This window comes from Macaca thibetana, chromosome 11, assembly GCF_024542745.1.
Source record: "Macaca thibetana thibetana isolate TM-01 chromosome 11, ASM2454274v1, whole genome shotgun sequence".
NCBI lineage: Eukaryota > Metazoa > Chordata > Mammalia > Primates > Cercopithecidae > Macaca > Macaca thibetana.
In genome coordinates, this window is record NC_065588.1 from 45,333,583 (window position 1) to 45,349,442 (window position 15,860).

The window sequence follows — 15,860 nt, forward strand, 5'->3', positions numbered from 1 at the left end:
CAATGAAGGCTCAATGAAGTGTAAAGCCCTCTGCACATAAATGAAGTTTAAGGGCAGACTCCCATACTCAAGCCCTCGGCATGGAGGCCCTTCTCTTCCAAGGGCTGGAATTTCAAAGGTGATGGTGTTGGGAAGTGCAGAATGAGGCTGGGCCCTCAATGGGCACTAATAAAACACACATACACACACACACAAAAAAAAAAACAAGTAAAAGGGCGGAGGGATCTGCAAAGCACTGTATAGAAGCTAATCATTTTGTTATTGTGATCATCTGTGCTGTCCTCACACAGGGCTGGAGCAGGTACATCCTGGGGAGAAGAACAGTTGTGCCTAGAAAGGAGACTCACAAAGGTCTCAGGGGCCACAGTGGGCTCAGGGTGGTGGCCATAGGATGGTGACATCAGGACTGTGCCTGATGCGCCACCTCCCACCACCTCTGATCTTCAGGTGCCAGGACCCTGGATACAGGTTGGCCTGAGCAAGTGAGAGAAAGACTAGTCCTGAAATATCCTGGGGGGAGTGGAAAAGCTGAGAAGAAAGGCAGGCTGTGTACAGTCCCCAGGGGGTCAGCGAGCCAGTGCCACACACACCCTGCCACACGCACCCTGGAAAAACCCTGTCAGTGGGGCTGCAAATACCCTAGGGTCCAGCCTCCCCCAAAGCCTCCCCCCTCGCCCCAGGCTGGCTCAGTCCTCCTCTCCAGCGCTGAGGGAGAAAAATAACAAAATGAGGAGAAAATAAGCTGTTTGGCTGTGGTGTGAGCAGGAATATCCATGCAGGGCTGCCCACCACTCACCCTTACTCACTCTTTCCACACCCAGCCGGGGCGCCCAGCATGAGACAGACCACCCCCCTGCCCCCTCCCCCGTCTGGTCTAAAAGCAGACGCTGGTGAGCGAGCAGCAGGTTATAAATATGCCCAGGGAACTGCCGCCAACTCGCTCCCTTGTCATCCCCTGGGAGGGGCAGGGTGGGGTGGCTCCTAGGGAGGAGCCAGGGCTGCCCCGTTCCCTGAGGCCCAGGAGGAAGTGGGGCTTCCTAAAGGCTACCATATTTTCCCCCCTTTTCAAGGTGAAGGAACCACTGCCACTCCATTTTCTCTGAACGTTTGCTTATCTCTTCAGAGATGGGGTCCCTACCCTCCCTGGGCCCTGGCTGAAAGCTCAGAATGAAAGGGCCCAAAGCACTCTGTGTCATGGCACAGCCGGATGCTACTTCTCTTCTTCACATGCATTTACGCTCAGCAAAACGGAAGTTCATTCATTCATTCGACAAGCATTAACTGAAAGCCAACTGAATGCCAGACCCTGTGCACAGGCACACCTGTGTGCACAGTGTCTGCATACACAGGTGCAAGCACACACAGCCACCCCTACTCCATGTGCTCACATCACCTCCAGCCCCCACTAAGGACTTCCTGGCTTCAACCTGGCAGCCTCATCAGGAAAGCAAAGCTTCAGGCTCCTGGTTGTGCCTCAGAATAGGTTACGGGGCATGGGGCTGGGGGGTGACTGAGAACAGGGCCCCCAAACACTTCTGCTTCCACTACTTCCCTTGTAAATGAGGGGGTCCTTTCTCCCCTTCCTGCGCAGTCATCCTCCCTAAGTAGGTGCCATGTGATGAAGAAAGAGCCATTTCTGGGATGCTGAGGGTACCTGTCCAGGCTGCCAGAGCCTCCCGCCTCCCAGCCACTTGCCAAGTAGGTGCCAAGCTGGGGCAAGAGGGGGCACTTCCACCCTATGAAGCTCCCAGCTCTCCTCCCCCAGGGCTGAACCCCTCCCTTTTCCCTCCTCCCTATTAATCCTCGGAAGTTAAGGGGCCATCCCTGGCGGCCCCTCAGCCCTATTGTGGCCCCTCGCCCTCCTCGGCTGGCGTCTAATTAACTCCTCCTGCCCCTGGTTTTGTGTGCCCCCCTTACCCCACCTTGTCGGCCCCGCCCCTATGCTCGACCGGCTCCCCCCCACGGACATTCCAGCCAGGCCGGGCCAGTGTGCCAGGGCAACCAGGGCCGGACCGAGGCCTAATCCTCCCGCCGCCTGGCCCGGCTTGGGGAGCCCCACTCACCTCCCCGCTCTCTGGGGGCTGCCCGGCTCTGCTGTGGCGGAGACACACAATCGGGACAAAGGCACAGCCCCCAGGGGGCTAACTCAGCCTTCACGCCCAGGTTGTGCGGCATTTGGGGAGTTTAATGAATTGTCCATCACGCCTTTCAGGGCCCGCCCGTCAGCCTGGATTAATCTTCGGAGCCCTGGTGGGGTAGGAGACACTAAGCCTGTATTTATTACTCTCCCATTGTCACTAATTGAGGTAATTATCTGTGACTCTGGCCTGGCCAACAATGAGGCATTCACTCCTGGGACCTCGATGGGCCTGGCTCCCACTCTCGGCACCAGCCCTCCCTCCCCTCCTCTTCCAAACCCGCCAAGGGCTATGATGGGCCCTGGAGCATGTTGGGAAAGTGGACAGTGTCCCACAATGCTTCACCTCCCCACCAGTGTCTCCCACAGCCATCACTACAGAGCTATCTCCTGGTCCCCCCAAAGAAGGTGAGAAAAGAAGGCAGCCTCTGTCAGGGGATGGATTTGGCTGGCAGAGCCCCAGGCCAGAGCGGGACCTGTTTCCGAGGATTTTGGTTTTCTGGACTCTCCAACTCCTCATCTCCAGATGCGTGATGCCGGGGTCTCACGGGGTGCTTTTGCAGATCCATCCTCATGTCCCTATAGCCTCCAGGGTGTTAGGAGGTCCTAGCCTGTACCAGGCCTACTCTGGGGAGGTCCCTAAACCTACCAGGGCTGGCAGAGCGGCTGTGGATGTGATGGGAGAGGCTGAGAGAGACAGCAGGAAAGGGCCTGTCAGGTGAAGAGCAAAAGGAGGCACGTCAAGAAGGAGCGGTCAAGAGTCACAGCATTCCCAGGGGTCACACTAATGTGGCCATGCAGCAACCTCAGCGAGAAACTTGGATTTGGAGGGGCAAGAGTTCCAAAGAGCATATTTCACGTGGAGACAGCTTTCTGGGTCAAGGTGGTTGGCCCTGGGGAGCAAGTGTGTGTGTAAAAGAAAGAGAGAGAGATAAGAAAGGAAGATTTAGGCAGAACCAATTGTGAGCTCCTTGAGGGCAGGAACTATGCCTTTGTGTCTTGGTCACTGTTGCTTTTATGAGAGCTTAACATTGTACCTTGCAGGTAATAGGCACTGTCAAATGAATGGATGACTACAGATGAAGCCGGTACTTGCTTTAAAACTGGGATCTGTGAGCTATTCTCTTCCACAGCTGCACTCAGGCCCCTCATTCTCTCAGGACTTGCTGGAAGGAAATGTCTAGACCACCCCTGGACCGTCAGGGGTGGGCACTTCACCAGTTGTAACACGACAGACCCTGGCCGAACTCAGAGCGGCAGTTGGGATAGCGCCTCCTTGTGGTGACTCTTGGAAGAGCTCCTGGAGAGACTCTAGCAAAGAAGGCAGGGTTATCTCTCAGGAGCAGGGGATCACCCCAGGCCGCAGCCATCCTTCTTCCTGTATGTCTGAACTGCATTGTTATGCCAGCGTTCCTGTGGCACAGTTTTATCATTTGTTCCTTCTTTATTCCAGCATTTTCTGAGAGCCTGCTCCATGCCAAACTTGTTGGGTATACAGAGCTAAATCACCTCCAGCAGCTCATGGTCCAGCAGCAGATTCCACAAGGTAACAAGACCAACGAGGTTACGATCAAGCCGCAGGAAAAAAAGTTCTCCAGGTGTTGAGGAGGCACTAGAACATTCCCAGCTCAAAAACTCTATCATTCACCTCTCCCTCAATTCCTCTCACTGAAGTGCAAATGTTTTATCTTCATTACCAAGAAACAGTCCGGGCATGGTGGCTCATAGCTGTAATCCCAGCACTTTGGGAGGCAGAGGCGGGCGGATCACTTGAGATCAGAAGTTCGAGACTAGCCTGGCCAATATGGTGAAACCCCTGTCTCTACTAAAATTACTATATATATATATATACACACACACACACACACACACACACATATATATATATAAGCCGAGCGTTATGGTGCCCGCCTGTAATCCCAGCTACCCTGGCGGCTGAGGCAGGAGAATCGCTTGAACCCAGGAAGTGGAGGTTGTGGTGAACAGAGATCACACCACTGCACTCTAGTCTGGTTGACAGAGTGAGACTCCGTTTCAAAAAAAAAAAAAGAAATACTTCAAGATCTGGCTCCCACACATCTTTCCAGGACTCACCCTTCTTCCCCTCTGCATTCCCTAATGCCTCTGTTCCCTATGAAAGCCACGTGTTTTCCCACCTCTCTGCATTGTCCCACATTCTAGAATGCCCCCCTTCCCTGTCTCCCACTGTTGAAACCCATCTCAGACGTTCCTTCCCCCATGAAGACTCTTCTGATTTCCCTTGGTCTTGCCTGTTAGAGCTCCTGAAGCACCATGTTGGTAGGGCTTTCATTAGCAGTGCATACTGGGTATCCCATTGGTGGTTGTCTGTGTATATTACTCATCCTCTTACTAGGCTAGCCCTTGCAGCACTGACCTGGGCATATCATATGCCTTTGTTAAATGGTGAATAGATGGCAACATGAATAAATGGATGCATGGACAGAGGAATAAATTGATATAAGTATAAATGCGGCTGGGTACAGTGGCTCATGCCTGTAATCCCAGCACTTTGGGAGGCCAAGGCTGGCGGATCTCCTGAGGTCAGGAGTTCCAGACCAGCCTGGCCAATATGGTAAAACCCTGTCTCTACTAAAAATACAAAAATTAGCCAGGCATGTTTGTGGGTGCCTGTAATCCCAGCTACTCAAGAGGCTGAGGCACGAGAATCGCTAGAACCCAGGAGGCGGAGGCTGCAGTGAGCAGAGATCTCACCAATGCACTCCAGCCTAGGCAACAGAGTGAGACTGTCTTAAAAAAGAAAAAAAAAGTATAAATGGCCAGATAGATGACAAATAGGTTGGTGGACGGGTGGATAAGTGGATGTGGAATGTATAGATGGATGGGTGGGTAGATGGATGAATGGAAAATCTATCCATAAAAGGACTCACAAAAGGCTATGTAGGCAGAGTGCAGTGACTCACACCCGTAATCCCAACAACTGGGGAGGCCAGGATGGGGGGATCGTTTGAGCCCAGGTGTTCGAGATCAGCGTGGGTGGCATAGGGAGACCCCGTTTCCACACACAAAAAAAAAATTTAGCCAGGCGTGATGGCATGTGCCTGTGGTGCCTGCCATTCAGGAGGTTGAGGTGGAAGGATCACTTGAGCTGGGGAGGCTGAGTCTGCAGTTAAGTTGTAATCGTGCCACTGCACTCCAGCCTGGGTGACATAGAAAGACCCTGTCTCAGAAAAAGAAAAAAGAAAAAAAAAATGGCCAAGTGTGGTGGCCCATGCCTGTAATCCCAGCACTTTGGAAGGGTGAGGCAGGCAGATCGCTTGAGGTCAGGAGTTCGAGACCAGCCTGGCCAACATAGTGAAACCCTGTCTCTACTAAAAATACAAAATTAGCTGGGCGTGGTGGCACGCAGCTGTAGTCCCAGCCACTTGGGAGGCTGAGGCAGAAGAATTGTTTGAACCCGGGAGGTGGAGGTTGCAGTGAGCTGAGATCGCACCACTGCACTCCAGCCTGGGTGGCAGAAAAGAAAAGAAAATTGAAAAAAAGTCTAGGTAGCACCAGAGGCTTCAAGGGAAGGAGCTCACCCCATCCCAGGATATGCAGAGGCAGAGACGTATTCAGGCCAAACTTCCCTTCACTAACATCTGCACCCTCAGCAACTTGTCTCCCAGACGCCTGGATACATTCCACTCCCCATAAGAAGTCATAGTCTGGGAGCTGCTCCTCTTTTCATCCTCCCTGGTCTCTCAGGAATGCTTTCATTAACATATATTATGCCATCTTCCTGCACTGCAATGACTGTGGGTTTCCTCTTCCACATCTCTTTCCCTATATCATACGCACCCTAGCTTGTGAGCTCCCCGAAGGGAAGAAGCATGCCTGAGTCTCTTTTGTGTTCCTAGCACCTGGCATATATGTTTAATGGGTGAGTAAACAAATGAACAACTGAGTGAATGCTGCTTCTTCCCCATAGACACATTTTACACACTTCCTGTGTCCTCATGTTCAGTTATCTCTCCTGGCCCTCTTCTTCTCACACACATCACACGCATACTCCTGACCTTGACACTCTGAAATCCCAGAGTTATATGCTGGGGCTTGGTTTCCTTACCTATCACCTATCTGTGGCTGATCTAGGGAAGTCCCAGCCGTCCCCTGAGAGTCTGAAAGAGACGGCTCTTGACTCTCATAAAGCCATGTTAACTGGGTCCCATCGGGGGCAGAAAGGGGCTTCCCCGGGAAGAAGTTGGCTATTGGGAGGGTAGCAGGATCCTGCACTAACCTGAGGTCTGCTGCCCCAAATTGACCACATCCTCCTGCGTCTGCTGTCCCTACTCCTGACCAGTGAGGCTGTCCCAAGGTAGGGGGTGGTTGTGGCCTCTGTCTCAAGGCTGGCTGGCAGACACAGCCAGATTTAGAAGTCATTTTCGCAGCAGGGAGCCTCCAGTGTCCCACCCACAGAGCCCTGGAGGGTCAGTCTGAGATATGGCTCACCAGGGGCTGGCCCCTAGACCTGGAGTCACTCCTCCCCTTCTTGTCTCTCTCCTTTTTTCCCCAGAATTTTGGCAGCTGGTGCTGACTCTATCCTTAGGCAAAGATGGAGTAAGTTCTGGGGGAAGGGGTGTGCTGCACTGACACCATAACCGCTCAAGCACTGCCAGGGCACCATTTACCCATTAAAAGGGCTGTCTGTACCCACCCCAGGATTCCTCCCTCCTCTCCACTGGCATCTGCTGCCTGATTCTCCTCCTCCCCTACTTTTTTTTTTTTGAGACAGAGTCTTGCTCCGTCGCCCAGGCTGGAGAGCAGTGGTACGATCTTGGCTCTCTGTAAACTCTGCCTCCCAGATTCAAGCAATTCTCCTGCCTCAGCCTCCCAAGTAGCTGGGATTACAGGCGCGTATCACCACACCCAGCTAATTTTTGTATTTTTAGCAGAGATGGGGTTTCACCATGTTGGTCAGGCTGGTCTCGAACTCCTGACTTCGTGATCCACCCACCTTAGCCTCCCAAAGTGCTGGGATTACAGGTGTGAGCCACCCCGCAATTTTTTTTAAAAGACGGAGTCTTGCTCTGTCGCCAAGGCTGGAGTGCAGTGGCGTGACCTCGGCTCACTGCACCCTCTGCCTCCTGGGTTCAAGCAATTCTCCTACCTCAGCCTCCCGAGTAGCTGGGACTACAGGCATGCGCCACTACACCTGGTTAATTTTTGTATTTTCAGTAGAGATGGGGTTTCACCGTATTGGCCAGGCTGGTCTCAAACTCCTGACATCATGATCACTGGCCTTGGCCTCCCAAAGTGCTGGGATTACAGGTATGAGCCACTGTACCTGGCCATCCTCCCCTACTTCTAATTCTCTCTGTCCCATCCTCCTGTTCTCATACCCCAACACTAATAAAATAGCCCTAGAGAGAAATAATAATCAGAGCTAACAGTCAATCACCTACTATGTACCAGGTATTGTTCTTTCTTTTATTTTATGTTTTTTCTTTTTAATTAAAAAAATTAAAAAAAAAAAACAGAGAGACAAGGTCTTGCTATGTTGCCCAGGCCGGTCTTGAACTCCTGGGCTCAAGCAATCCTCCCACCCCAACCTCCCAAAATGCTGGTATTACAGGGGTGAGCTACTGTGCCTGGCCAACTGTTCCAAGTGTTTTACATATTGAATTATTTACTCCTCCCAACGACTCTAAGAGAAAAGCACATTGTTTACTTATTTACTTATTTATTTATTTATTTATTTTTAGAGACAGAGTCTTGCTCTGTTACCCAGGCTGGAGTGCAGTGGTGCAATCATAGCTCACTGCATCCTCAAACCCCTGGGCTCAAGCAATTCTCCCACCTCAGCCTCCTGAACAGCTGGGACTACAGGAGAGTGCCACCACACGCAGCTAATGAAAAGCACTTTTAACAACCTCAGTTTATAACTGAGGACACCAAGGCACAGAGAGGTTGAGTAACTTGCCCAAGGTCACATAGCTAGTATGGGGTAGAAGCTCCAGAAACCACATTCTAAACACATTAGTCAAGTCGTTCGACTATGTTAGCAGTGTGGGTGAGATTTCAGAAACTTGCTTCCTGTGTGTTCATCCTCAAAGGGGCTCAGGCAGCATGGTAAAGCCCACCCTCATAGGGTCAGCCCTTCCAAGGTTGCATACAGCTCACCTCCTCTTCCAGTCCCAGAGCCCTAGAGCCCTTTGGTTGTAGAAAAATCTAGGCAGATGCTTTCATCACTGCCCTGGTCTTTCCCAACTTTCTTTGTTTTTTTTTTTGTTGTTGTTCTGTTTTTTTTTTGTTGTTGTTGTTGTTGTTCTTTTTTGTGTGTGTTATTGTTTTTTAAGACAGAGTCTTACTCTGTCACCCAGGCTAGAGTGCAGTGGTGCAATCTCCGCTTGCTGCAACCTTCGCTTCCCAGGTTCAAGTGATTCTTGTGCCTCAACCTCCCCCATAGCTGGGATCACAGGCATGCACTACTATACCCAGCTAATTTTTGTATTTTTCATAGAGGTAGGGTTGGACCATGTTGGCCAGGCTGGTCCTGGTCTCAGGTAATCTGTTCATCTTAGCCTCCGAAAGTGCTGGGATTACAGGTGTGAGCCACCACACACCGCCCTTCCTCAACTTTCCTCCTCCCCCGAAGTCCAGCCTCTTCCCAAGCCTGGAGGCCCAAGGCACATTACTCCTCAGCTGGACCAGGCTTACCCCAGTCTGGCCTCAGTTTTCACTCTTGCCTTATCTTCCACAACTGCCATTAATGTACTCGCAGCTGCAGGCAAATCAGACCATTGAGCAGTTTCCTAAACATACCCTGCTTACCTGCATCCATGCCTCTATTTTGGCTGATCCCTCTACTTGAAATACCTCTTCACCAAATTCTAACGCTGAGGTCATCTCCTCCATGGAGCCTTCCCTTATCTCACAAAATCCATACAATCTCCCTTGTTTGACTCATTGTAATACTTAACACATTGCTCACCTTCACCCCATTGTCAGAAAGGCCTTACTCATCCCTATCCTGGAATCCCGCACAGTTTCTTGTTTCCAGTAGGTGCTCAGTACATGCTCAGTAGTTAGAATTGGTAGTAGGTAGATAGAATTGTAAGTGAAAGGGAGACAGATCTCAATAACCGTTGTTTGTTTTTTTAAGTAGATAGAATTGTAGGTGAAAGGGAGACGGATCTCAATAACCTTTGTTTGTTTGTTTTTTTGAGATGTGGTCTGGCTGTGTTGCCCAGGCCAGAGTGCAGAGGCCCAATCTTGGCTGATTGCAACCTCCTCCTCCCAGGTTCAAGTGATTCAGCGATTCTCGTGCCTTAGCCTCCTGAGTGGCTAGAATTACAGGTGCATGCCACCACACCTGGCTAATTTTTGTATATTTGGTAGAGACGGAGTTTCACCATATTGGAGGCTGGTCTGGAATTCCTGACCTCAAGGGCAGATCTCAGTAACCTTTGATCACTGCCCAAGGTGACACTCCTCCAGCAAGAGCTAATTTGAAACCTGGTAGTGTGGGTTCCAGGAAGGCTCTGGGATGAATCTTCCTGGATAGCTCTGACCAGTGTCTTCCCTCCGGTTCAGAAACCCAAAGAGGAGACCTTCCTCCACTGAACCAAGGCCAGCGGCCCAGCTCCTGCCAGATGGTGGCCACCCCCCACCCCAGGTGGTCCTGCGCCACTCCGAGTTCTGCTCAGAGTACCCCTGGTTGCAGGCGGGAGTGATGTTGAGATAATTGGAGACTAAAACCATAAGTGGTTTGAGAGCGGGGTTGGGGACCTGAACGCTGAGCGGGAGTTGGAGTTGGCAGGTCTGGGTTGGAGTGGGAGCAGAGGTGGGCCGGGGGCCGGGGCAGGACCCGGCGACTGAGTCTGGGAGAAGCCCCCGGGCCCGCGGAGCCGGCAGCTAAATTTACCCCGGCTGACTCAGCCCTTGCTCGGAATGGGGGGCCGGGGGAAGGCGCAGGGCAGTGGGAAGTGCCAACAGGGGTGGGCTGGGGGCAAGGAAGGGAGAGTCCTGGCTGGGGGAGAAAAGAGGTGGGCCAGGAACTCCCAACGAAGAAAGCAGCCCCCTCTCCCTCACACAGAGCAGGACGTAGCAGAGGAGTCCCGGGGGATGGCCACCATGGGGAAAAGGTCAGTGAAAGGAAGACGATGCCAAGGCTGGATAAAGGGAAGCTTAGATTTATTGAGCGCCTACTGTGTGCCAGGCGGTGTGCAAGGCGCTTTACATACATTATCGCATTAAGTCCTCACAACAACCCTGCGAGGTAGGTGTTTATAAACCCCCATTTGACAGATGAGGAAACTGAGGCTCAGGGAGGTGAAGTGATGCGGCCAAGTTCACATGGCTAATAAATGGCAGACAGAGGTGTCCAAGGATCGGAGAGAAAAAAAAAGACTTCGGTGTCTGAGTCCCAAGCCGGCTGGGGTGGATGAGTACAAAGATGGGACCGGCGGGCTCCAGAGGTCTGGGAGGCCGGAGGCCTGCTCCCGGCCCAGCACGGCTGGAGACTGCAAGGCTGGGGACCCGCGCTTGGGAACTAGGGATCAGATTGAGTGGCAGAGCCGGAATTAGCAACTGGGGAGATCCGCGACCTGCGCGCGCCCTGTAGTGGCTATAGAGAGTATCACACCCCACGCCCACTGGCTTCTGGGGACCGGCCTCTTTCCTTGCCTGGCCAGTTTCTTGGGAAGAGGCCGAGATGGGAGACATTCTCAGGATTTTTTCAGGTGGGCGATACCACCTGGGAGGGAAATCGTGGCCACGCCTCAGAGCATCACTAAGGAGCATTAGGGTGGAGGAAAAGGGGAAGGCCTAAAGAGGTCCCAAGCTGATTCATTGGTGTCCTTCCCTCCCCAGCTCAGACCACCACAGGCCAGGGTCAGTGACAGGGCCACTATCTTGCCCTGCTTTGGGGAGCCCTCACCTAAACCTGGGAGACTGGGATAGGAGTGCCTCACTCCCTTACCTCTTCTGCAAACCTTGGGCAGTCTCCTGAATTGATCATGACTTCAGGTGACAAGGAGGCTGCCCAGAAACCCTCAAACTCTGTTCACTTATTCCCAACTCTCATTCTTGGCTTGTCGAGGGGAGGATGAGATAGAGTCCTTTCCAAAGATCTCAAAATGTCAGAGATGGAAGGATGGACCTTAGAATACCATTGTTTTATATACCAGGAGGCCTGGAGAGGGAAAGTGACAGGCCTCAGTCAACCAGCAAGTCAGTGGCAGAGTTGGGATTGAAATCCAAGACTTGTGACACCAAGGTGAGCCCTCCTTCTGCTTTGCTGGTTGTTGCTGGACCTATTCCTCTTCTGCCAAGAACCCCTCTGTCATCTGATCACTCTGCCACCAGGTCCAAAGCCTCTCCTTCACTTTTTCCCTCCTCCTCAGAGGCCCTGCCCTACACTGCCCTCCTATAGCTGCCACCACCCCTGCCCTCCTGCCTGATCCTTGTTAGGCCTCTCTGCTCAGCTCCGCACCCAGTGCATCAGCTGCGAAGAGCTCACCCTTGTGTCCTGAACATAACAGACATTAATTAAATCTACTGCTGATTCTCACCTCTCCTGAAACAAAATCATTAATGGGCATATGCTTCCCTTCCTTTCATTTATATTTCAAGGATGGGAATAGGTATGGGTAAGGATACAAGGAAAAGAGAAGCAAAGGAAGTCTGGGGAAGAATGGGGACCAGTGGACCCAAGGATGGATGTGTTGGGGACTCAAATACAAGAAGGGGCCTCTCACTGCCTCTTCCTATTTCCCTGTTGAGTCCCCCTGATGTCCCTCACCCCGAAGAGGACCTCCTCGGTTTGGCTTATGACATCTAGGATCTCTCCGACACTGTCGCTCAGTTCCGCTGTCTTCCCATCTTCCTCCGGCGAACTGTTTCCAACCCCGGGCAGGGTCCTCTCATTCCGCCAGGAGGCGCCTGGGGCTTCTGTGTCGCTTCCATCAGAGGAGCCGCTATGGACGCTAAGCTCCTCAGCTTCGTCCGTGTCCGAGTCAGGGGCGGTGTGGCGGCGGATACGGGACACGGCTTCTCGCAGGGCCCCGGCGTAGGGCCCTGGGGTCCGCGCCCAGCCCCGGCCCGCGCGCCGCTGGACCACCGCCACTTCCGAGCCCTCGGCCCTGCCCTGGGCTCCCGAAGCTCCTGGGCCTAAGGCTTGGTGCTCTGGGCTACCTGGCTGCGTGGGGGCGTCCCGCAGGTTTACTTCCGGGGCCGGGAGCCCCAAGATGCGGGAGGTGCGCTCCTCCAGTGAGGAGTCCCCCGATCTCCCGCCCTCAGCTTCGCCCCCGCGGCCCCCGCCGGGCTGGTGTAAAAGGCGACTGTTCGACAGCCGCTTTCGGCAAGGGGAAGGAAAGACCGTGGCCCCTTCACTCTCCTCCTTGCCGGGCTTCGATTGGCTGGCGGATTCCCCCACCACGCGTGTCACCCCAGAGGGCAAAAGCTGCACCTGCTGGGTTCGGGGGGTTGGAACATATTGGGATCGTATCACCACGCACGTGGCGTCAATGACAAAGACTCCTTCCCCACGGGACGGGCCCTGGGAACTGCGGGGCAAGGTGTGGGCACGGCGGGTCGCCTTCCAACCCTCCAGGGTCTCCGGTCCTGCCCCCTCTGCAAGACCCAGGGATTCTCTCCATCCGGTGCCTCCGGGAGCCCAGGGTCTGGGGAGTGTCTGGCTATGGCGGGGCGGCTGCTTTTTAGGGGAGGGAATCCAGCATTTAGGGAACCAGATCTGTTCTTTTCCTTCTTTCCCTTCCCTCGAGCCCTTGAGGTGGTGCCTGGATCTGGGAGCGGGACGCGGGGCACTGGGAGCCGCAGTTGCAGACCCCGCAGGAGTTGTCTCGTGCCTGCGCTCCCTGTAGCTTTGGCTTGGGGATGGCTGTCGCTACCACTGTTCAAGTCAGCAGCAGCCAGCCCCAGGCTTTTCTCCACGACCCCCTTGCCGGGCTCTGGCCTTGCTCTGGCCGCTCCACAGCCTGGGGATCCCCCCAAGAGACCTTGCCCCTGTCGGAGACCCCAAGCCCCGAGGACGTCCCGGTAGATCCGAGGATCCAGCCTCTTCTTTGCGCGCCCTCCCTCTGTCCTGGCCGGAGTCGGAGGTGGGGCTGATGAAGTGGGCACCTGGGAGTGTCCGGGGCCTCTCTTAGTCCCCAAGGTCCTATGGGGGCCTTCGTAAGAAGGTGGAGCCACGTAGGGTGGCGGCCGGTCCCAGCGGCGTCGCGGGGCGGTCCCGGCAGAACCTCTCAGCAGCAGGTGAGCCTCGTAGCTTGGGGGCCCCGGCCGCCGACCTCCCCAGGGCCCCGCCCACGCCGACCCTGGGTCGCTCTGCGGCTGCGCGGATGGACGGGGCGCTCGCCCCACCAGCGCCAGGCGCTCCGGCCGCAAGGTAGCAGGGAGCCCTGCCGGCTGGGCTGCCCGAGGGGCGTTGCGGGGCTCCGGGCGGGGCCGACCCGGGGGGCTTCGTCGGGCCCCACCAGCCTTGCGCCTTTTTCGCTCGGTCTCCTTGGCCTCCCGCTCCTGCGACGCCGCTTTCCTTTTCTCTTGCTCCCGAGCTCGGACCTCGGCCAGGGGCCCCGCCCGCCAGTTGGTCGCCTCCTGCAGCACCCTGGAGGCCCAGGGCCGGCGGGGCGGCGGCTGTGGGGATCCCGGGCGCGGCCCACACCTGGGACAATGAGCAGGAACCCAGGTGAGCAGTCTGTGGGGGAAGGGAGCCGAGGTCCGGGGAGCTGGGAGCAGTGGAGACCACTTGGGGCAGCCATGTGAAGGGGTGTGTGTGAGTGTGTGCGCGTGTGCACGTGCGTATATGTTAGGACTGAAGTCGAAGCGGGACTCCTCGCCATCTCTGCCTGCACACTTTAACAGCGTCTGCCCCATCTCACCTCCTGCCCTTTCTCACACCCACTCCTGTTCCCCCAAACAACCGGATGAGTCAGGCCCCAGCCTTCGGGAGCGGGCAGGGGTGGGAGGCGTGGGAAAGAGAAGGGGGATCAGTAGTGCTCGCTGGTGCCTGCGGGGTGGTCCGGACCCCACTCCCCGCCCCACCACTCTCTTCCCCTCACCCCTGCTTCACTCACGTGCGGTTCTGGAACCCGCGAGCCCAGTGGCTGGCCTGGAAGTCCATGGGCTGTCGAGAAGGGGCGCGGCGACTATAATGACAGGAAATAGTCTTCACTTCTATCACCAATAGCTTGGACTTCTGCACCCAGAGGCAGCTGCCAGACTCCTCATCCTGGAGCTCCCGGGGGCTGTCAGGCCCCTCGGAGAACAGTGGGCCATCCAGCATCCTGCCCCACCCCACCCCGGCCCCCCACCCTCCCACCCGCCCCAGGAGCCCCCTCCCAGCCCAGGGAGCCGGCGCCCACTGCAGAGCCGCGGGCCCGGGGACTGGGAACTATATATACCCGGGCACACGTGTGTGTGCCTGTCTCTGTGTGTGCGCGCGCATGTGACACCGCGCGGACTGCTCCGCGCTGCTACCTCCCCCATGTGCACGGCCGCCCCCTGGGGCCCGGGATTGGACGCCCCTTCCCACTGCTGTTGTCCCCCAAGCCTGATGGGATCGCACGAGTGGGCGGGGGAGGGACTTATGATTCTTGCCAAGCTGACAGTGCCCCCTCCCCCGCCCCTGTTTCTTCAACCTTCCTGCCGTTTTAACCCTTTACTCTCCTGCTTGTCAGGTTGCCTGACCACCAGGGTTCTGCCCCTGGCTTCCTGCCTCAGATTTCAGTTTCCCCAACATAGAGTGCGTGAGAATGGAACTCAAGGTCTCTGCCTGCCACTCTGCTGGTTTCCATGGGGTTGGGGTGCAGGAGGGGCTGGCCCACGGCTGGGGGGCTATTTTTAGCGGCAGTGGCTGTTCGGGTGCAGAGATGAGATGAGTAACCAGCTCCCATGCGGTGGAGAGAGGAGGCGGTGGCTTTCACCAAGCTTTGTGCGACTCTGAGGGAGAGCTGCCTTCCCTAAGCTCAAAAAGGGTGACCCCTACACCCGTATCTCCTCGCCAGCTCAGTGCTGCAGCCTAGGACTGCTGGTACAGCAGGACACAGGCGTGTGCCTTGGCCACCCAAGCTGCCCTACCAGTCCCATTCTACATGTTTGTCCTTGGGCAGCCAGGGAGCCCTCCCACAGCAGCAGGCTTTCACCTCCAATTTAGAAGCAGGATTTGGGGGTTATATTGTTCTGTGCCCACACAGCCTGCCCAGCTTTATGGAGGACAGAGTAAGTGCTTATGCACTCTCACCCTTCCAGAGGGGGATGGAGAAGAGATGGTGTGTTTGCTTGGCAAAACTAATCCCCTAGCAACTGAAATGATAAAAGTGGCCTTTTTTTTTTTTTTCCAATGTAGAGCTCCCCCTCACCACCACAATTGCCTAGTTCACTCAGCCCCCACCTGAAGTGGTGCTCCAGATGCTCACCTTTGGGCTGCCTCTGTCCTGGGGGGCTGTTGCTTACATCCACATGATCCCTCCTCCTAAGCTTATACCAGGTGTCCCCTGATTCACCATGGTAATGTTAGTGGCAGCACAGCCCACGCCAACCCTTCCATGCAGAGACTTAGCAACCATGCCTGGCAACCATGGCAGCAGCCTCAGTGGAGGGGAGGGGTGCAGAGAGGGGAAAGAGAGTGTGTGTGTGGCAATGGTTCCTCGGGAAGAAGGGATAATTTGCCTCTGGAGAGGAATAGGTAAGAATAGAAGCTTGTGAGTCTCCCAAATTTTATCCCTTGTCTCTCCCTCAGCTT

General features: G+C 55.0%; 1 protein-coding gene across 1 annotated transcript; it reads right to left on the minus strand.

Moving 5' to 3' along the window:
• Positions 1-10,274: 10,274 nt before the first annotated feature.
• On the minus strand, positions 10,275-14,525 carry DDN (dendrin). Its single transcript, XM_050746886.1, is given in 3 exon segments — positions 10,275-12,958; positions 12,961-13,781; positions 14,194-14,525. Coding segments are annotated over 3 exon segments (2,136 nt in total). The 5' UTR covers positions 14,403-14,525; the 3' UTR covers positions 10,275-11,852.
• Between the last annotated feature and the right edge of the window lie 1,335 nt (positions 14,526-15,860).